At 38.9% G+C, this 23551-nt stretch overlaps 1 protein-coding gene across 3 annotated transcripts in view; it reads left to right on the top strand.

The window, feature by feature from the left end:
- The window catches only part of ERBIN (erbb2 interacting protein), a 94363-nt gene that overhangs the window by 41687 nt on the left and 29125 nt on the right, over positions 1-23551 (top strand). For all 3 annotated transcript variants that reach the window (XM_060280263.1, XM_060280261.1, XM_060280262.1), the window contains exons 4-13: positions 1272-1389; positions 10404-10482; positions 10606-10695; positions 12534-12590; positions 16159-16222; positions 16977-17051; positions 17876-18020; positions 18937-19009; positions 19364-19493; positions 21711-21826. In XM_060280263.1, coding sequence (XP_060136246.1) covers positions 1272-1389; positions 10404-10482; positions 10606-10695; positions 12534-12590; positions 16159-16222; positions 16977-17051; positions 17876-18020; positions 18937-19009; positions 19364-19493; positions 21711-21826 — 947 coding nt within the window. The remainder of the gene's footprint in view (positions 1-1271; positions 1390-10403; positions 10483-10605; positions 10696-12533; positions 12591-16158; positions 16223-16976; positions 17052-17875; positions 18021-18936; positions 19010-19363; positions 19494-21710; positions 21827-23551) is intronic.

The raw sequence follows: 23551 nt of genomic DNA, 5'->3' as shown, positions 1-23551 counted from the left end.
TGCTTAAAAAGTGTATGTTAGTAACTTACTACTTTACTGTTATTTATTACATAGTTCCTCACGATCATTGTGTGAGATGGGTTAGGTTGAATGATGGTGAGCAGCCCAAGTGAACTTCATGGCCAAGTGTAGATTTGAACCTTGGTCTCCCCATTCTAATCCAACTCTCGCCACTATCTGGCTCTCAGATCTATCATTTTCCTCCAGTGGCCAGAATTATCACAATATATAGACTTATCCGCAATATATATACTGTGGTCCTCAGTGATGGATTGTTTGTTTTGAATCAGTAGGATACTAAAGAGCACAAGGGATTTAGCTACAAACCTGCTAGTCCCATGTTTGAAGTTGCCTCGGCTATTAATTCATTATGTGCCCTTGGGCAAACTGGCATAGCTGCCAAGTTTTCCCTTTTCTCGCGAGGAAGCCTATTCAGCATAAGGGAATTTCCCTTAAAAAAAGGGATAACTTGGCAGCTATGCAAACTGGTCTCTGTTCCATAATCAGTTTGGAGATAATCCCTGGCTTTCAAGGGTTTGTCTGTAAAGTGATCTGATGTACACAGTCCTTGTTTCCAATCTCACTTTCATCTCACGAGATTATCTTCTCTCTGCTTGTGATTTGACATCTTCTAGGTTGGTTACCATGAAACATGTCTTAAAGTCAGGGCTTGTGGGCTTTGAATTGCATGAAGTTTTCAAGGGAATCTAGGATCTACAACAGCTAGTCCATGTTTACAAGACTCCACCGCTTTTTTGCCTCTCATGCCTTCTAGCCATGTTTCCCTAAATACATTTACCTGTATTTCTCCTGGAGTGGAATCAGTTTTGAATATTAACTATGAAGAGCTGTGGGTTTTTTGGTGTTGTTTTTTTTGGTAAACTGTAGTACAGTATGTTTTACACATGTGTTCACCAGAAAGGAGTGTTCGTCCTGTGTTATTAATTTGTTTACAATTTATTTTTTGCTTTAAAATACAGATTATCAGTTTAGACAGATTAATATTTAATAAATAATAATTATGAAGTAAGTATTTTGCCAACAATTTTATAAGAATATTTGTAGTGTCCTTTAAAACTCTTAATGTACAAGATTAGTTTTGGTTATTTGTTTGTGATTAATAGCTTCAAAATCCTGAAATGTAAAATGAGGTTTCTTGCAGATTATCTTGATCACTTTATCATTTCTTTGACTCAGTAGCTGGGCTTTTAAAAGTTTAAACCTAGCATATTACAATAATATGCTCTCTCTTTTGGTCTTTGTCTCAATAGCAACTTTTTAACTGTCAGTCTCTGCACAAGTTGAGTTTGCCGGACAATGATCTAACAACATTGCCTGCATCCATAGCAAATCTCATTAACCTCAGGGAACTGGATGTCAGCAAGAATGGTGAGTTTTTTGTTGTTGCTACAAGCACTGAAGAGCAAGGCTGTATCAGTGTATAAATTCCCGTTTTCTGATTGACCTGTAATAGTTGAGTTTCTGTAAAATAATAATAATAATAATGGTTGTCTCCAACATCGTTCTAAATGAACATGAGTCTCTCATTCTCCTCCCATCACCCCACTCCTGTCTGTTCTAAGCATTCCCACAAAGCTCTGGGGTAGATGTGGCAAGGGTTCAGGACCTGCACAGTGAGAAGAGAGCAGAGAAAGATCTGCTGCACAAGCGAAAATCCTTGTGCTGATGGGACACAGGAGTTGAATTACTTCCCATTCCTCTTAATTAACAATCTTGTGGTATTGTTATGTAGGGTTTTCCCTTTCTGTTGTCTGTATTTTCAGCCCTACTTCAAATGCCATGCTATACAGAGGCATAGTTGTGTAGATAAACCAAATACCACTTTTGCTTCCTGTCAGTGCAGGGCAAAATCAAAATGCTCATAGTTGACCTGGTTTTTTGCTGGATGCTTGCAACTCCTATGTAACCTTTTCTTCACATCTCCTTAGGCTATTGATTTGAACTAAGAGCATTAAAACTTACTTTCTAGCTTGTAGAACATTGATTTCTGTCACTTGTTCATTCCCCAAAACTTTCTAACAATGGCTTCTAGCATGTTACTTAGTTTTTATCTATTGTTTTCAATGTGCTTTGTTATCAGTTACTGGATTTTTGAAATTGATTACTTTTGTGTCTTGTTTTTATTCACTTATTCAGTATTGTTTACAACTGTTGTGAGCCACCATGAAGGTTTTTTTTTTTAAAAAAAACCCTGAATGGTTGTATATAATAAGTTAAAATAAATAATAGACTAAGGTGATTATAAATCTCCCCCCATAGGTTCCAGAAGTCAACACATTTTAAAATTTGCAATATTCCTAGAATGCACATACTTAAGCTTAGCCTCTGACAAGTCTGAGGTGAAAGGAATTTCATAGCTGTGAGGCAACTGTTGAAATGTGCCTTGGTCTCTCAGCTTGGAATATATGTAGAATTATCAAGAGACCATACATGGCAAATCAGAAGGATCACACTGGGAAATAGGCAGAGAATTGACCTGAATGGAGTGCCAGAATCAAAATAAGACCCCAATGCAGTCATTTTTAGACCAAGTTACCACTGCTGAAAATCAAAGGAAAAGCTTGAAAATGTGTGCTTAAATGTTAAAATGCTTAAACTAGAGAGAGTGTTCAGGCAACACTTTATTTTCTGTTAGTGAAATAATTCAATGGAAGTGGTATTTTTTTCAGCAAAAATACTGGTCTCTCTGATCTATTAATCAGCCTGTCCAGATCCTATTGCTTCAGATGTTGTATAGCTTTGGTCAATGACAGTAACATTAGCATGTATACCTGTCCAATTAATGTAATGCAGTCTGGGTTTGTTTGCTTCTGGTTTGTAGAAGTTCAGATTCTCCTTGATTTATCAGCAATTCGTTCGGAACCTTCTATATACCTAGGGAAGTATTACAGTGGTGCCTCGACTTACTAATTTAATCCGCACCTTCGTAGGTCGAAAAATTCCAATGGCGGAAAACGCCATTGGAAACGCAATTTCCCATAGGAATGCATTGGAAACGGAAAAATTTGTAAGTCAAAGCAACCCTATCTAAAAATTCGTAAGTCGAAAAATCCCTATCTAAAACTGCCGCAGTTTCCTTTCGGATGTCGAGACATTCGTAAGCGCGCGACCATTAGCCCCATTTGCAAGTCGAAAAATTCGGTTGTCAAGTCGTTCGTAAGTCAAGGTACCACTGCACATTATTGTGTACTATTTCAAATGTTAATAGAATAGCATTGGTGAGGCAAGTGTCTTCTTCTTCTTCTTCTTCTTCTTCTTCTTCTTCTTCTTCTTCTTCTTCTTCTTCTTCTTCTTCTTCTTCTTCTTCCTCTTCTTCTTCTTCTTCCTCTTCCTCTTCCTCTTCCTCTTCCTCTTCTTCTTCTTCTTCTTCTTCCGATACATCCCTAAACTGCATTGGACTATAATAGGCAAATAGGAGGAAACGATAGTGGAGAATGCAATTTTACATTTGATTGCTCTCTGTCAGACACCCAAGCTGAGTGATGGCTCAGGGCAGTCTGGCAGAGAGCTCATTTCCACTCTTCCAAGCTGCATATTGGCTTAGGGAAACCTGGCATAGAACTCAGTTGCTCCTTAAGAGCTTTTGCCATATGCCTGAGGCTGGTGGAGAAAAATAGTTAAAAGCCAAATCCAGAAACAAAAATACATTTTTTAAAAAAGCATTGCTACGGTTGTGTAATGCATATTGACAGTATTATGAGTGCTATTGGTAACTGGTGTATTTGAGGTGAACTAGTGCAAGCTTTTGATTAACTTGGCCAATGTTGCAAATATCAAACAGTTTTGGTAATTCAGTAGCAATGTGAGTTTATATTTTAGCTGTTCAGATTTAATTAGCCGAGAAGAGTCTCAGGATTGAGCACGGTTTTCTCCCCCCCACCTCATTTTGGTACAGCAGAAAACCAAAATACTGTAGTTAATTATTTATTTTCATTTAGAATATTATAAACCAAATTACACTATAGATGGTCACAAAATGGTTTACATAGCAATCAAATAATTAATCAAATAATAAGGGGTTTAAAACAAAAACAACAGGTAAAAGAATAGATTCCATAGATGTAATACAACTTAAAATGCCTGCTGGAATAGAATGGTTTTCTGAAGTATGGTTTACACTTGCCTAAAAAGTATGACCGAACAATGGTTTGTAAACTTGGTTTTCATTCAACGGCAAATCATATTGTCCAGCTAGTATGGTGACAATTCACTTATATTCCTTTTCCTGTAGTTAAAACCAAACATGTGAACAACTATCAGTCCCTTTCACTGTGTTCAGTGTAAGCTGCTATGAGTGCAGGGTGTTTCTTTTTCTGCTTTTAAATGTATCTCTTATCAAGATTTTGCCTCCCTGCTGTCACAAATAAAATATTTTGCATAAACTTAAGCTAGGAGACAATCTTTTAAACGCTGTTCCCTTAATGTTTTCTCGGAGAAGGCAATGCTTCTATTGGAATCTGGCCACATGCCTACTATTTTCTTAATTAAGTTTCATAAGTTTGTAAGACAGACTGTTCTGTTAACTTTGTGCAGCTGAGAACCTCGGGGTAATCTCTTATTGTGTTAAATTGCCTTGAGGAAAGTTCATTCTTGCCATTTATAAATGGGTTGCCAACCTGGCTTAAGAGACACTGGCAAGCTGTTTTTTGCATGGCTCCTAGGCATTTCAAGGAGGAGACAGTCCATTGCCCCCTCACTTCTATGTGCTTGGGATGAGAGAGATGATTAGAAAAAGAAAATCTACTGTCCCTTCACAGCTCAACACACAACTTCAGTTCTCAGGGACATTAAAACTATTCGGGGCTTGGAATGAGAGTGGATGAGACATAAAGCCTTGTGTGTGAATGCTGTATTACTGGAACATTGGCCTGAGGCTGTACATGGCATGTCTGAGCAGCAGCTGTTTAAGCTGGGTGACTACAAGCAGAAGGTATCTTTAAGAAAAGATGACCTATGGAAAAGATGGTTAAGTCATGACATTGCCAATACCGGTAGCACACACTTTGAAAGCTGTAGACTAATAAAGGAAAAGCAAATGGTCACAGTATCAGTTTTGAGGATATAAGAAGTGGATTTCACCCATCTAAATGTATTTGTATATATTCAGCTTATAATTTTTTACATGTCAGAGTGAGGGGCCTTTTTGAAATGTAAGTTTAGCAAGCTGCTTGTGTTTCAAGCTCAGAGGTAGTTAAAACAGTCTCCCCTCCGCACCCCTCAGAAAGTGAATGGGAGAAATTATCCATGCAGATGGTATTAAGGTTGTATCAGACAACTATGTACCTGAGAGTGCCGCAGGGAAGATACAGCACAGATTTGAAACTAACTTTGGATGTCAGGGGTTTTTTTAAAAAATGTGCATACCTGGTTTACATTGCCCACATTCTACTTGTCTGTTTCCTTCTATATTGCTCCTCTGAGGATCAGTGCACCTGTTACAATCTTAATGATTGACCTTATGTAGATTGGATGCTTGCAGCTCAATACAGTAATAATATTGAAGATTGGGATAAGCTTCCTCCCATTTGCAGTAAAGGCTGGAGAGTGCTAAGAATGCTACTATTCTGGCTCACAGTGTTTTTGCTCCTCTGCCCATTAGTGATAAGGAGAAAACATACTCCACATTTGCACACTCACCTGGACAGGAGAAATTATTTTCTGGAAGGGATATAGGATAGCTGACTGGGCACTTTCTTGTTTAGGTTGGTTCAGCTGATTCTCCTTTCTCTTCCTCTCAAAACTGCTTGCCATAGATATAAAACACAACTTCAGTAAGCACAGTTTAAAACATTAAATTTCAAATTTGAAAAAAAACCCAAGAGCAATTACTAAATAAGCTGGCCAACACATTATTCAACCCAGCGCAGAAATCACATAAAAGACCAAGAGCTCTGAATATTAAAACCCCAGATCTTCAAGCCAGCAGATTAAATGAACATGTAAACGCGAATAGGATGCAGGAAGCACCTAATTTTCTTGGTATCTTCTTGGTTGCCATTGCAATTCCCATTATTCTACAAATGAATATATGGTCTAAATTTAAAGTGTTAAGTGTGCAGGTTTATAAAACCTATTGAGAGCTTACAGAGACTCATATGGATTCTCTTATCTTCCCCTTTATATTTGATATTGAGTGTTTCAATTTAATGCCTGAAAACTTTAGGTATCTGGCAAACCTCATTCCAAAATATGTCCCATTACCAAATAAGTTTAACCAAATATTTATGCTGTTATCATTATCATTTTTTGTATGCTGCTTTTCCATAGTTAAAGCCATGCTCAAGGCAACTTACAACATGAAAAGATTTACACGATTACAAACAAAGCAAAGTCACTTATAAACAATAAATATAAAACATTAAAAAGTACACAACCAAATTGAAACAATTTCCACATAAATCATAATAAAATCTCTCTCTGTGTGTGATATAAACAGCAACAAAAAACCGACAACCCCCCTAAACAATACCCCAGCCCAAGAGTCTATTCAGCAGCCTCTGCTTTTGCAGCTGGAGACAATAAGGGCCCATCCTCCTAGGCCAGGTGGGAAAAGGCCAGCAAGGCAGGGAGCAGGTCTTCTAGGCCTCACAGCCAAGATGATTTCTGTGCGTTCTTGTTTGTAATAGAAAGCTACCAGCTGAGATTTGGCATCATTTAATGTGTTTTAATACTGTTTTGAGACTTGAAATTTGCAGTGTGTAATGTCTGCAACTTTACACATTGTATTCCCTCCTTTATGGGGTTAGGGTCTTCAGACTGCCTTGGGAATTGGGTAGGAATTATTGTTATACTGCCTTAATTATTTTGGTATGTGCTATCATTTTTGCCCTATCTAACTTTCCTAAATATATAAGAAATTTATTGAGTGTTATCGGAGAGTACAGTTCTACACCCTACTGCTTCTCCGCAGAGCATTGAATGAGAAAGACAGACCACCAGGATTGTAGCTCTGGCCTGCTGCCACCTTTGAATTTTCACTTAGATAGCTTTACTAGCCAAATGAATGGAGAGAAACTGGAAACAGCTTGCAGCCATGTCATGTAGAAGACTTAGAGGAAATTGCACAGATTATCTCACAGCTGTACAACCTTCACTTCTTCCCATCTCATATGTATCATGGGCATCAGTGACACTTTTCCTCTGTAACATACCGGTAGATGAAAGTTTGCTTAGTATAGTACAGTAGGTCATGGGTGTACAATTTGGAGTTAAGCTATAAAGTGGCCTTGGGATAGTACCCCGGCAATCTACAGCAAGAGCATTTAGACCCAACCTCATGCTATCCTAAATGTTAAAATGAGATTGAAGCAATAAAATATTCCATATAAGTGCCTTTCAAAAGATCCCATGCCTAGTACACCACCTACAATTAATATCCAGCTTTGATAATATGAAGACTACTTTGTTTCTCTGTTCTCTGTCATACAAGGACTCTGTGCTGGAGTCTGACGATCCAAGTAACCTGTAGAATTTGTATTTCCAAAATGGGGTATTTGCCTTTTTGTCCCTGTAGCTATGGGGGCAGTTAGAAAACCTACCCAGCATTGAGTGAGGCAGTTCTTTTTATGCCTGCAAAACTCCTCCTGCTATCCCACCTTATCCACTGCAGACTTTCAGGAATGCATCATGTCTCTCTCTCTCATACACAGAGTTTTATGAGTAGGCTGATAAAAAGTTATGGGGAACTCAAAAGCTTGTTTATGACTCTTAGACATTTTGGCTGGTTCTGGTAAAAATAGAACCATACTGTAGATTTTGGATTCGTAGCAAAAAAAATCAGCCATGGTTAAGTTTATTATTATGTGTGCTGTGCTACAACATAAAGTTATTTATAACATGAATGTGTGCATGGAGGTTTTGGTAACATGCAGTACAGAATTGCTGGGAATGTGCAGACCATTATCCATAGAACACAATGGGAAATTCCCATGCCACATGCAAGACTTTGGCTTATTTCTCATGTCTTTAAGAGTGCCTTGCTTCTTTTAATTGTGTTGCAATATATACATTATGTACACAAACATGCCTACAATATAGTCAATTAAATACAACACTGGTGGAGACAGCAGTGAAAACCTTTAAATAAAAGAGGTTCATATGGCAAAGGTTCCATCCGGCACAGTTCTACCACCTTCTGGCTGCTTTTAGGCAAAAATACTTGAAGAAATCCAATTGTGGATCTCCCATGTCAAGTCCACTTTGGCTCATTGAATCGTATGGGGCAGGAAAATGTTTCCGATTACTTCCCTTCCTCTCCTGTGGGCATTCATAAATGAAATGCTGGACACGTATTAGATAGGTTGTCTGGCATCAGGAATGGCAGTGATGTAATTTAATAACATAGATATGTGGAAGTAGTATGGAAACATCATAAATAATATGCTAAGAACTTTAGATTCAGAAGGTGCTTTGGTTGTGAGTCAAAGATGTCCAAACATTGCAAGATGGCTGTATTCGTGAATAGGCTTTTAAAAAAGCTTCATACTAAGCAATACATGAAAACTAGAAATTTTTGTTGGAGCTTTATTAATTTGGGAATTTTAAGAAATATAATTTCTTGAACATATTTCCATTTTTAGTGTGCAGGTATCGAATCCCTGCGACGGGGTGAGCTCCCGTTGCTTGGTCCCAGCTCCTGCCAACCAAGCAGTTCGAAAGCATGTCAAAGTGCAAGTAGATAAATAGGTACCACTACAGCGGGAAGGTAAACGGCATTTCCGTGTGCTGCTCTGGTTCGCCAGAAGCGGCTTTGTCATGCTGGCCACATGATCCGGAAGCTATACGCCGGCTCCCTCGGCCAATAATGCGAGATGAGCGCCGCAACCCCAGAGTCGGTCACGACTGGACCTAATGGTCAGGGGTCCCTTTACCTTTATCCATTATGTACTTTGTTTAAATGAATGTTTTGTGATGTGATGAAAAAACAATACAGTCGTACCTCGGGTTACGACCACCTCGGTTTGCGAACAGTTCGGGTTATGAACTGCGCAAACCCGGAAGTGTTTTCGCCGCGTGCGCGTGCGCAGAAGCGGCGCGCGCGCGATCGCGCGATCTGCGCATGCGCAAAGCACGAAAATCGCGAAAAACGCGCTTTGCGCATGCGCAAAATGGCGGCGCCCATTGCGTTCGGTTTACGAACTATTCGGGTTACGAACTGCGTTCCGGAACGGATCGCGTTCGTAACCCGAGGTATTACTGTAGCTTCTCTCAAGCTGAGCACGGTGGCATTCAGATTTGTACTTTTGTTGCCCTTTAGTCAGTTCTCATTAGATTTTTAAGGGCCAAAGTAGTATGTCTACCTCCTAAATAATTTTTCTTTGAATAACTGCTTCATTTCATTATCTCTGATTAACATGCTAAATGTTTATTTTAAAACATCACAAGAAGGATTGGTTTCTGTATTAATTATCATTGGCTCCAATAATACATAAGCAGACTAATGATGCCTCAGAGATTATGTCTGACACTGTGTTCCTGCACTCATTAAACTCACTTTCCTTTCTGCTTTATGTATGTACGTATTCTACAAATGTTTAAACTACTTCACAGCCTGAGGCCATAAAAGCAGTGTACAACAAGATAACAAGATAAAATACAAACTCTTAAAAACAAAAAGCCATCCCTACAGATGTACAATTAATAATTCATAAGCGAAATGCCAGACAACTGAATTCAATGTATAATGCAACTGCAACTGGTATGTCTAGGGATCAGCCATATCCCACTGAGGTCAACCTTAGGATAGTATAGCATCTAAGTAACAAGAAAATATTAATTCTACAACCTGCACAAGTTGTAGAAACCAATAAAATTTGCATGATTTAATTTAGTTTTGATGTCATTTTTGGTATAATTTTGCTTCTGTTAGTCATGAGGAAGCGCAGTGTGCTCTAAAAAGTGTTGAAGCTTTGCTATTCACCACCAGAAATTTTATTCAGTAGCAACTCTGTCTTCTGAGATTTTACCAGACATTACTGCTCACTTTCAAGTCTCATTTACAATTGTCAGAAGGTTGATTTTTAAAAATGAAAACCAAAACCACTAAAACCACATTCTGTTACCTTTCTTACCTTTTTAACAGCAGCATGCAGGCATCCCTAACTAAAGCTATTGAAGACCTTGATTAAGATGCTCTTGAAAATTCACTGAAATACATGAGGTCCATGCAAGCTGCTGCACTTTTCACAATAGAATTAGAGCGCATTACTCTAATTACACAAAAGAATTAGAGCGCATTGACCAGAAGTTCTGAAAGTATTGGCTGTGAAAAGAAGTCATGTAGTCTGTGCAAAGTAGTAGCATGATCTCAGAAAATTAAGTTGCAATTATTTTGGTTACTGCAGGTTTTTTCTGATGTGCATTTGTGCTGTCTACTTCTACAGGCATACAGGAGTTTCCAGAAAATATCAAAAACTGTAAAGTTTTGGCAATTGTTGAGGCCAGCGTAAACCCCATTTCAAAGTAAGTTATTTTGTTTAAATTGTAGCATGTCAGTTGAGCAGTGAGTAGTGAACACAAAGTGTGTTTTGAAATGAGGCATATGATCTTGTGTTTGCTAATTTTTATGTGTTTAAATTTGTCTAGGCTTCCAGATGGATTTTCACAGTTGTTAAATCTAACACAGCTATATCTGAATGATGCTTTTCTTGAGTTCTTACCAGCCAATTTTGGCAGGTAAGTTTGAAAATGGGTTTTTGAAAATCAACACTTTGTTTTTAATTGTGTGGAATGTAGTGTGTTGCATTGATCAGAAGAAGGCACATTGTTGGTTAAGAGGCAAGATGTAAATTCCAAACCCTATCTTTCAAACACAGTTATGTAGTAATACTTTCAGAATGGATATGATGAGCTAGAATAATTGGTTTAAAGCCCCACTGAAAGATGGAATTAGTCTTAGTAGAAGACTAAGTGGAAATTGAAAGAATTCATCAGCTCCCATGTTCTTCAACCACTGGCGATACTGGCTTGGGCTGATGGGAATTGTAGTCCAGCAACAGCTGGAGGGGGCTCCATGGGGGCTATCCCTGATTAAAATATTATGTAGCTCTGCTGTCATTTTTGTTTTAATAAAAATGTAGGGTGAGGGACTCTAGTCAAGAGGTTTGAAAAAAAAAAGAAAACGGCAAGATTGCACTCTACAAGACCACTTCTGTGCAGTGTTCATGAAACACTGACTGCAAAGTGGCATCGGAGTGGTATTGGGATGAACTCTCTTTCTGTGCTCTTAGCCACCTGTTCTTGCTGCTGGGAACTGGGAATCCTTGCAGCTTTCAATTCTCCTTTCATTTAAAATGATAGAATAGGTTGTCTAGTTACAGCATTTCAATCACAGCATTATGCTAGCTTTCATGGAGTTCATGTAGATCAGGCTTCCCCAGCCTTGGCCCTCCAGATGTTTTGAGACTACAGTTCCCATCATCCCTGACCACTGATCCTGCTAGCTAGGGATCATTGGAGTTGTAGGCCAAAAACATCTGAGGATCGAGGTTGGGGAAGCCTGATGTAGATGGCTAAGTCAGGAGGAACATCCACATCGTTTTCTAATACGTGCAAGACTAGTACACTATAAAATAATGCATTTTGCAAGGTAAAAACAACAATACAGTGGTACCTCGGGTTAAGAAATTCGTTCTGGAGGTCCGTTCTTAACCTGAGGTACCACTTTAGCTAATGGGGTCTCCCGCTGCCGCCGCGCCGCCAGAACACGATTTCTGTTCTCATCCTGAAGCAAAGTTCTTAACCCGAGGTACTATTTCTGTAACCCGAGGTACCACTGTACAGTGATAAAAATGGCTCGTATATAGAGTTGAATTGCCATCTAAACATTGTTGTGAAAAAGACAAATACATTGATTTGCTGTATGGACATTATATACAAAACCAAGCCCTATTTGACACCAATTGACTCAGCTGCAGCATAGGGTTCAGTCTAGGTCATCACATTTATAGAAGGAGAGCCATAAGTTTTAGAAAACAAAATAAATAAATAAATCCAGAGATTGTTAAGAGACATGTAACTTGAACAAAGTTTAAGATAAAATTAAGATCAAAATTCACTTGTAGGACAGAAAAGAATAATGTTTGGAAATTTTACCAGAAGTTAATAAGGAGTGGTTGCAGATTTATGTTGTTTTGTGGAAGAAAGTTGCTTACAGTATAATTAAACAGTACCAAAAATTGCTTGGGATAATTGCAATCTCCTTCTTGTCTCTGCTAGAGATGGTTGTCAAAAGTATTCCAGAACAAGTTGTTATTTTGTATAGCCTTGATATTACTTGCATTTGAATGATGCCTTCTTTTGTCCACGTTAGATCTAAGAATCACAATCCTCCAAAGCAAGCAAAATATCTAGATACTAGATGTGTGCAGCCTGTATTTGAATCCAGTTTTTATTTGCAAATTAAATTTGCCCAATATCTGAATTATTGTACTGGCTGTATAAACAAGCTTTATTTTATTTCAGATATGCATACTTTGACTTTTAAATGGTAACCTTGAGTGTTTATTTTACAGATTAACTAAACTCCAGATTTTGGAGCTCAGAGAAAACCAGTTAAAAATGTTGCCAAAGTAAGTATATAGCGATATGTAAGAATTTGCGCCTGTTCATTGCGGGAGATAGGAAGCCCAGAGCACTTATTTTTTAGATGTCCCTTTTATGAAGAGGCACGTAGTGAGACCATTGATCCCCTGCTGGTGAGGCTCGCTGACCTCCCGGAAAAGCAAAAATTCGATCTTCTACTGTTAGGGAAAGATCAAAAGATGATCCGGATGGTCGCCAGATTCTGTGTACAGATCTGTAGGCGCAGATCATCCTCCGATCCAAACTAGTTCGTCAAGAAAATCCCCAAACTCGGTCCCTTGGGTGATTCTGGGTCATGTCTATGCGGTATCTTATCTCAAAGTTTTTAGTGTCTATACGCTTATCTCATTTATAAATCTTAAATTTACTGTTGTTCAATGTCTTAAATGTTTGTGTTCCTTTTGGGATTGTACCCCCAAGTGTGTTTTATATGCTGGTCCCGGATGTAATAAATTATCTATCTATCTATAGTGATACGTATGTTTATTTTGGTGTGAATAATATGTTTGAAGATGTATTGAGATTATAATAATTGGCAAGCAATGTTGAGTCTGCTTTTATAGGAACTATTACATTATGTTTGTTGTTCTTCACATTTCAAGGATTCCGAACATTCTCCTGCCCCCACTCCCCCGTGATTCCTATGCTAGGTGAAAAACTTGACCTGATGGCTATATTATTTACTGTACAGGGATGCTGGGGTTTAAACCACTGAGCCTCTTGGGCTTGCCGATCAGAAGGTCGGCGGTTCAAATCCCCATGACAGGGTGAGCTCCCATTGCTCTGTCTCAGCTTTTGCCAACCTAGCAGTTTGAAAGCACACCAGTGCAAGCGCCAATAGCAATTTAGTCATGCTGGCCACATGACTTGGAAAGCTGTCTGCGGACAAACGTGAGCTCTCTTGGCCTGAAAAGCAAGATGAGCGCCACACCTCATAGTCGCCTTTGACTGGACTTAACTGTCCAGGGGTCCTTTAGCTTTCCTTTACCTACCTATTACTTACCGTCTCTGTCCTTTTTATTTTTACAAACTTATTCGGACTCCAGTCCAAATAATTATCTATACGATGGCAATTGCATATGTATACAACTTCTGTGTGTACTTCCTGTGGGTTGCTAAATATGTTACAATTTCCTGTAGGGAGATCAATAAAGCGTGTACAGCTGTAATTTTTGATGTTCATTGTGAATGGTTTTTACTGCCAGTAAGGCAGTTCCTGGGCTGAATTGCCTGAGGATCTCTATGTAGGTAAATGTAATACATGAGGAAGCCATTAATCGGTTAGATTTTGGATCTAAAATCATGCCATGTGTATGCATATCTACATCACATGAAATTGAATGACGGATTTAGAGTTGAAAGAAAAACAGCTATTTTTGAAGTGAAACAGTATGATTCTAAAAATATTTACGCAGATTATTCCCCCCCCCTGTAATAATAATGATACAGCAACTTAAATGCGTCTTTGTTTTGCTTTCATAATGGTACAGCGCTTTCACTCTCTTTTAAAATTCTTGTCACAGGCTTCCTCCTAAGGAAGACATTGAGCACTGCTGTGCTTAACCAAACCACCTCAGAAAATTGACAATTCCCTTTATCCTTTCTCAGTAGTTATTTTTGCTGATGATTGCCAATGGGCACAGTAGGAGGTGGCCGGCCAAGATGCCCTGCTAGCATTCCTTTCTCCCTCATTTATGCCTTAACAATAGTGTTGGGCACTGACTGGGGAGAGAGGCCTTTGTGCTGAGAGGTGGGTGATGCAGTGTGAGCAGCCTCCTCTTCGCCTGCCTGCCTCTTCCCCCCATTTTGGGGGCTGCCTCTTCTTTTGGGGTTGGCAACAAAGAGGGGAGAAGTTGGAAAGTAGTGCTGGTCCCGAATGGGAAATTGTCTGCCCATCCTTAGCTGATATGTATGGTGAACTTTATCAAAGGATATATAGTACATATGGAAGGGTTCTGTGAAATGAGCTGTGAAAACAAAAGAAGGGAGATTCTAGTGCCAGACAAATGAACCAGTAAATGAAATATGAGTCTTAATGCTCACACTGCAGTAGAGAGCTAGAAAGGCTAGAAAGCATTGCTCCATTGAACTCTTATCCTCTTGATGCTCTCTTGTTCTATTAGTTTCACTTGGCTATATTTATGCGGCAATTGAAAAAAAAACATAACCTAAGGATACCTTTTAAAATAAAATGTAGTCTATGTAAATAAAACAGCTAAAGAGGGAATGCACACAAGATAAATACGTTTTGAGGAACAAATGTGATGACATTAGAAAAAGCAAACTAACGTTTAATTCCTTTGTTCTTTAATAAGTTAACATTTGTGTTTGGATAGTTTTTTAACATGGGGTTATAGCATTCCTACTTAGAGTAATAGAAGTATAGAATTGGGAGGGAGCCCGAGGGTCATCTAGTCCAACCCCCTGCAATGCAGGAATCTCACCTAAAGTACACAATAGATGGCCATCCAACCTCTGCTTAAAAACTTCAAAGGAAGGAGACTCCACCACCTCCTGAAGGCAGGGGTGGATCTACTATGAAATTAATGAAGGTTAAGTTTCAGGGTCCTAATCCTGGGGTGGCCCCAGAAGCTAATCAACCCTGCTTTTAAAAAATTGGGTCTAGTTGACTCAATTTGAGTTGCACAACTCCGATTGATTAATTTTCTGCTGTATATATTTCACCAATCCCAATGTTTGAGAGTTAGTAGCACAGATTGTTGCTGGTTGTGAAGAGGGCCCCATAACAGTTGAAGCTTCAGGGCCCCAAAAATGTAGGTCTGCCATTTTTCTTACTCTTGTGGATGACTTTTTTGTGGGATGCATGTGTGTGGCACAAGTAGTTCACTGTCACTTTCTAATAGCAATGTGCTTAATTTGTTAGAGCACAGGCGTGTGATCTATTCAATAGGCCACTAGTATATTAGGATTTTTAGAAAGCATTTCACACTGTCCCATGGGCGTACCCCCCTCACTGGATACTTGAAGTCAAAGAACAAGACGGTGACTTTTCTTAGTGCAACTTTACGCATGTGAGCTCAAAAGTAAGTCATTTTAGTGGGACTTACTCTCAGATATGCATAGGATTGCAGCGTTAATGGACTGGAATCTCTCTAAGAGGAAAGAAGTTAGGATCACATGTTTTTCCTTCACAATGGAGATGGGTAAACAGTGGGATCTTTATTAATACACAGCAGCTTTAAAGACAAGTGCATACAACAGCATAATTTATCTTTGGCATTCATTGCCACATAGTGATGATGTTGCATGATTTGATAGAATTGGGAAGAAGTCATTGTTTTCTCAATGAGCTAAGAGAGAAATGTGTTTTTAATTAAACTGGATAACATTGAACTACAGCTTTTGCTTTGCTTTAAGCTGCAGGATTATATGACATTTTATAAAAATCTGACCCTATCAAGTATGAGTGCTTTTATAGAACTGCCTGGCTATCTGACGCTGATTAAAAAGATGCATTAGTAAAAACACAAGAAGATTGGATGTAACTGGTATTTTTCTTAAACCTAATTCCTTATTAATCCTTTCTCTTTACAGAACCATGAACAGACTGACTCAGCTGGAGAGACTGGACTTGGGAAGTAATGAATTCACAGAAGTGGTGAGTTCTAGCTAAGTAACACAGCTTTCCTAAAACCTCTTATCTGTAAATCTATTTTTAATCAATGTCAAATAGAAAAATCAGCTTAATGCTGTCTTACAGAGAAACTGTTGCCTGTATCTTAATTTTTTTAAGGAAACTATTTTTAATGTTAACTGATTTGTGTAGCTTTCATTTCCTGTTAGTGTGGTATATCTATGACAGACAAAAGTATTTTCATATGTATTTAAACTACAAGCAAGCAATATTCTCATTTGATTACATATTGGCTTCTAAGGTTATATGTTATAGGTGGTTATAATTTATGCAACTATGAAAACATTTTTGTCTAGTTGATTCTGCATGTGCCTATGCAGTGAAATTCATTCTGAAAGACTATATAGCTGTCTTTTCACTCAAATGCTATGACTATAACATCTGACAAAATACAGTATATATTTAAAGCTTGTAGGAAAAACCTAAGTAGGCATCAGTGTGTAATAGAATGCTATTTAACAGAAAATAAACCATTCTGGAGAAATACAAAGGACAGCATCCAATTTTGATCAAATCAATTTCCCTATCCTCCCCTCCCATCTCCAGCTGCCCCCTCCGCCCTACATTCTCCCACAAATCAACTTCCAACCAACCAGATTCTGTTCCTAACATTGATCCTATCACTGGCATATGGACACAGTTAGATTCACTCAGTACATTGTCAGTAATAAATGTATATCTATAATACAGTCTGATTTTTTTATCTTGTTTTTAACAGCCTGAAGTACTTGAACAATTAAGTGGGTTAAAAGAATTCTGGATGGATGGTAACAGACTAACTCTTATTCCAGGGGTATGTATATTTATTCCTTTAAATGTCTGTGCTTGCATGTGTATACTTAAAGGTCTCATAAACATTTCATCTTGGGCCATGGAGTGCAGAGCAGATTAAAAGCTATACCTATATTCCATTATTTCAAGCCTCTCCATAAGCCTCATACATTCAAGGTTGTTGCTTTTCCTGACCACCTTTGTTTGAAATTATACCAGAGGACGGGAAGCATATTCGTGTCATCATCCATACCCAATATGCCTTGTATTTTACGTATTTCGTGTAACTTGTGACAATAGTGTGATTAAATGACATCCATTAGAATGTGTAGCTTCATGTATCAGTATGCCTTCACTCTTGATTACTTGGAATATTCTGAAGTATTTTTGGTCACTTTTTTATACTCAAGAATGTAAATGTTCATAAAACAGTTGGTAGAAATGTGAACCTGCTTCTTCAGTTGTTTAACATTCTGAAGCATGCAGGTGAATATTGTATGTGTTCCACCCAAAATATGTATGGTCAAATAAAAATTGTGAAACTGAATATGACATCTTGACAATCCTCTTTAGAGGCATAACCTTCACTTTGTATTAGAATAGGCCCGTCTGCATCAGTGGAACTTTACAGCAGCCTCTTAGAAGGAAATATCTACAGCTGGACGCTATACTTAAGATTTGGATTTTGTACAAGTAGCTATCAAAATGTGCACGCTAGCTGGTTACTAGAATGCTGATGTTACAGGCCTGATAGATCTTAGCAAATAGCTATTTTTTATTATCTGCAGAATAGAATATATTTTAACACAGAATCTTTTTACATTGCCCATACTTTTATATTTTCAGTTTATGGGCAGTTTGAAGCACTTGACCTACTTGGATGTTTCCAAAAACAACATTGAAACTCTTGAAGAGGGTGTTTCAGGATGTGAAAGTTTACAAGACCTGCTGTTATCTAGTAATTCACTTCAGCAACTACCAGAGTCTATTGGTTTGTATTGACCAAAGTTAACTATTAATATATTTCAGAAGCCAAAATAACATTTGTGACATGCTGTATGTAGGCCAAAAGTAAAAATGAAAACAGCTTTTTCATCTTGCACAAATTGTGTTCGTATATCTAGGTCCAGTCAAGTAAGGGTCTTCCACTTAAATTCAGGTGATTCCTCCCTGCAGTCCTCTACTACGCAGCCCAAACTATTCAGGAGCCTTCCACCACCTCTGGAGAGGCTTTTTAGGGGGTGTAGAAAGCGGGGAAGTTAAAAGAAAGTTCAGTTGCAATAGTTGCCTTACATTCATGCAACCTCTGGATACAACCCCGTTAGGTAGTATTTTTGCTGTGCAATATTGATCTTCAGGACTAAAATGATCTTGCCACACAGGCTTAATTGCTGCTGTGCTAAAGTGCCCCAATTTAAGATTAGAGAAGTGGAAGATTTCCCTAGAAATTGGTAATTGCTTTTCTTTGAAAGGCCTTGGTCTTCACATTGCAGAAGGAAATCAGGGGAGCCACCTGTCAGCCTTTTTGTGGACCCTGTTCCATAAGTATGTAGTGCAGCATGCATTAGACATTAGCCACGGACACTCCCAGTCATGGGAGAAATACCATATTTTCCCGTGTATAATACTAGGTTTTTCCCCTAAAAAATAATGTCCAGAATCTGGGGGCATCTTATACATGGGGGCCATCTCTCCCCATTTTCTTAAATGGGAGTCCCCAAAAATAGGGGGCATCTTATAGGAAAAATACAGTATATTTCTTTTGTTTGTTCTTTCGCGACATGGACTGGGGTGGGACAGGTAGAGTGAAACATCATTTTCAGACCTTTGTCCATGTGTCCCCTCGTACAAAACAGGAATGTGTTTTCTATGAACACTGTCTTACTATGATATATGTTTTACAACAGGGTCCCTGAAGAAATTAACAATTCTTAAAATTGATGAAAATCAGCTAATGTATCTGCCAGACTCTATAGGAGGGTAGGTATTTCTGAATAAATAAGGGCTTATATTCTATGGTTTTGTTCCTTAATGACTTCTTGTTTGGTTACAATCCTCTTATCTACTGAACAGCAAATACAGTACCAGGTAGACATTGCATGGTTTTATCAGTTGTTGGTTCATACTCCAGCAGATTATTTTGGAAATGCTACAGGTAGCTTGGAATAATGAACTTTGGGCTATATTTTTAAAAGGGGTGAACTTCAGCCCTATATTTAGGTCTTATTACATTTATTAGCATTTATATTACAACTGGATATTAATTTGTATTTTGTTCATTTTAAAATGGCACTGTCAAGTAAAAGACTTTAAATAAATTTAATTGGATTTCAGTTTAACATCAGTTGAAGAACTGGACTGTAGCTTCAATGAGATTGAAGCTTTGCCTTCATCTATTGGTCAGCTCTCTAATACAAGGACCTTTGCTGCAGATCATAACTTTTTAACACAGTTGCCTCCAGAGGTAAGTTCTTACTAATGAAAATCTAGTTTTTAATATATTATATCTGCTTAGATTTGTAAGCAGGATTATATCTGCATGAATTTCTAGCATGCTTTTATTTCTGTACATTTCAGGTTGATTAAAACTAGCTGCTGAAATCTTACGATGAAGGTTTGGTTGGCGGAATAAATTTCCGAAGTGTTAGTCATAATCATGCAGTTAAAGATATTAATAAGATGTAGACTTAAAAGGAAGAGGCCACTCAACTGCCAATTTTGCTATTAAAACACATTCTGTTCAGAGATGAGAAAAAGCTTTGACCAGAGAACGCAAGATCTCAGTATTTGCTCAGCTGTGGAGTGATTCCAGCTTCATAACTGACATAATGGTGTATGCATGTTAGCAAAACAGATGACACCATCAGTCTTACCCCTTTACACATGCTTCAGGTGGATTTTCCTGCCTCTTTTTTTAAAAAATATGCTTGCATAAACTTTTATGTGATTGATCTGTGCATTCAATAAATGTATCTGTATCTCCTCTGTATCTGTTTTTTCTATTTTTATTCACTGTATCCATCATTTTATTGTATTCTGTATGTGTTTATGTCAATAAACTTTTAATTATTAAAAAGAAAAAAAGAGAAAGAAAGAAATAGCTCCTTGAAAGAAAGATGAAAAATAAATAGTTTTGAGGTTGAGGGTAGCTGAATGTCCCTTGCTGACATCAAGTGAAGCCTGCCTTAACTTGAATATGCAAATGGATGTAGAAACAGTTGTCAGTAGGCACAAGTTGTCATGTTATTTTCTAACTAAAAGTTCTTGCACAGAAAATTGACATTAGGCAATGTGCATTGGACTAAAGAGAATAAAGTTACTAGACCAAACAGTCATGCAGTTTTCTGAAATACATTATGTACAGGAGTCATAAGTTAGATCTGCACTAGTAGAAACCTGTACTGTACCTCAATTGTACAACTGATACTTATTCCTCCGTTCAGCTATACCAAGAATGAATATGATTGCTGTGTTTGCTATGCATTTGCATGCCATTGAAAGGCGTTGGCGATGAGTAATTTGCATGGCAGCATTCCAGTGTAGGAGATATAGTGTGTACTTTGTTCCTTCCTCTTACGTCCTGTTGCTTATGCACCAATAAATGACACAAGCTTCCTGCAGCAATAGACTAACATGGCTACCACTCTGAAAATCAAATCCAGGGGCTCATAGCAGCCTAAAAGAGTCAAGCAAATTCCAGCCTTTGAGGATGGTTGCAAGATGTCACAAGAATAGTCAAACTGGCCTGCATTCTATAGGTCTGTGGTCTCCAATGCAGTGCCCGCAAGAGCACTGATGCTGGTGAAAGCCTCTGTGCTCCCCTCACTTCTGCCTCTCTGGCCAGGAGTTAATCCCCCACCCCCCACCCCTTTATAAGGGAGAAGGGAGAAATCTCTACCTGGAAATTACAAGAAGTTGAGAGAGGAGGCAGGAGTTGTTTTGCCCCTTCCCACTTCCTCTTTCAACTCTATAGTTTTCTAGACTGAGATCAGTATTGCAGAGGAAATAAGAGTGTCTGGGAGGGAAGGTGTATTGAAAGAGAAAGGAAAAAGGGATGGGAGAGGAAGGATGGACATGAGAAGAGAATAAAAGAAGATGAACTCTGTGTGTGCGTGTGTGCGTGCACACGAACTTTCCTACTTTCTGTGGTTTGGTACACTTCTTTGTTTGTCCCTCCCCCTTGGAGTGGGATGTGGATCTGTTTTTGCTTTAGGTGTTCTCCTTGGGAGGTTGGTTTTTTCCATCGTTTTCTCCTCAGTGGTGGGGAATGTCTTGTGTGTTTGGTTGTTTTTCCTCTCTCCTGCTCTCTGGGGTCTAGGGGTCTGAGTTCGTTCCCCCTGCTCAAGAAACAAACTGGAAGAACAGGTTTGTGGTGGTGCATGTAACATAATTTGAAATGGGCCCAGAAATGTTGGGAACCTCTTCTTTAGGTGAAAAAAATAGTACATATAACATCATAATGAAAACTATCTTAATTTCCTCTAATCCACCCTGACCTTTCTTATCCCTTTATATCCAAAATAATGTGGGTCCTAGTTAGTGGAATTTTTTCTCTTTGAAAATATATTCAAGCAAGTGTTTCTTTTCCTATTAAAAATAATAGATAAATGCATGACTAAAAACATTCAGCAGCTAATACTCCGGATGGCTGAGTAATCAAACTTACTTATTTATTTTTCAGATTGGAAACTGGAAACATGTAACTGTTCTGTTCTTACATTCTAATAAGCTGGAGTTCCTCCCAGAGGAAATGAGTGATATGCAGAAATTAAAAGTCATCAATCTAAGTGACAATAGGTTTGTTACTTGCATTCTTTTGTGTGAATTATGAATTATGAAGCTCCACTCAATGACCATAGGTCAGTCACTGTTTCTTAGCCTGAGTGCCTTCCTTTCCCCCCTGGGCTTGTTGTGAAGATAAAACAATGGGATGGAAGTGCATTTACCAATTTGAGATCCTTGGAGAGGGATGAAATATGAATGTAATGAATTGTGGTATCAAATTACCATAATTGTATCAAAATGCATTTGTTGCCCTCGTGACTCTTAATTTGGTGGTTGCTTCCTTTGTGGAAAAGTGTGTATACAAAGATTCAGTTGTTCTGGCTGAGAAGCTTGGACAGGTCTGGGAATTGAGGTGCTAGCAAGAGAGAGGATAAGAATATAAGCATAATACGGTCCATTGCCAGCCCATAAACTGCAATTGATTGTGCAGGATGGAGCCAAGAGGAGACTAATCCTTACTGCCTGAAGTTGACTGAGGCCACAGTTGTGTTGGCAAGAAGGGGGAAAGCTCAGGAGTTTGGAACACCCTCCCCCTGGATAAGTCTAGTTAGTGATTCTAGCCTGAGTTTTTATATTTCATAACACTGTTGTGGCAGAGCAGCCTTCCTCAACTAGTACCTTCCAGATGTCGTTGGACTACAACTCCCATTAGCCCCATCCAGTATGGCCTATGGGCAGGGATTGTGGGATTTGTAGTGCTAGAGGTCACCAGGTTTGGAAAGGCTGCCCTATTAGTTATGCTGGGATTGTTATCTGATTAGAGAAAGCTACTGGTTAGATAGGTAAAGGGACCCCTGACCGTTAGGTACAGTCGTGACTGACTCTGAGGTTGCGGTGGTCATCTCGCATTATTGGCTGAGGGAGCCAGTGTACAGCTTCCAGGTCATGTGGCCAGCATGACAAAGCCGCTTCTGGTGAACCAGAGCAGTGCACAGAAACGCCGTTTACCTTGCTGCTTGGAGCGGTACCTATTTATCCACTTGCACTTTGACATGCTTTCAAACTGCTAGGTTGGCAGGAGATGGGACCGAGCAACGGGAGCTCACCCCGTCGCAGGGATTTGAACTGCCGGCCTTCTGATCAGCAAGCCCTAGGCTCTGTGGTTTAACCCACAGCGTCACCTGCGTCCCTGGTTAGATAGTAGAGGTTAATTATTGGGTTGCTGTGGGTATGAGGTTGTTGCTTGTGGGGCGTGTGTGTGTGTGTGTGTGTGTGTGTGTGTGAGAGAGAGAGAGAGAGAGAGAGAGAGAGAGAGAGAGAGAGAGAGAGAGAGAGAGAATCACACTGGATAAAATGTTACTATTTGTTTAGATCTGGATAATGTTGAATGAAAAGCTTATATGACTAAAGAAATCTAATGCTGCAAATAAGTCCGTCTGTTTTAAAACCAAAAGTAAAAACATCATATAACGTTTTTCATATTCAGGGGTGGGGAAACCTTTGTCATCTTGACAGTCGTATTCCCTCATGGGCAGTCTTCCAGAGGCTTCATGCCTGAGAAAGAAATTTGGTGAAGCGATGGGTGTGACTCTTGCCTTTGCACAGCAGGCTACATTCCAGCAATGCATAAGCTGGAAGCTTTTGCAGGCATATGCACACACATCTTCCTGGTGCTTTTTGCCTAGAAAAATAGGTGAGGTGCCGGTACTCACCATGAAGTTGCCAGGGGTCACCAGCCCTTTTTGATTGAAGAGGTTGGGGGGCACCATTCACAAAATGGCTGCATTGGACGGGGTA

Source organism: Zootoca vivipara, chromosome 11 (assembly GCF_963506605.1).
Source record: "Zootoca vivipara chromosome 11, rZooViv1.1, whole genome shotgun sequence".
NCBI lineage: Eukaryota > Metazoa > Chordata > Lepidosauria > Squamata > Lacertidae > Zootoca > Zootoca vivipara.
The sequence above is the reverse complement of the archived record's forward strand: the minus strand, read 5'-3'. Positions and strand labels throughout refer to the sequence as shown.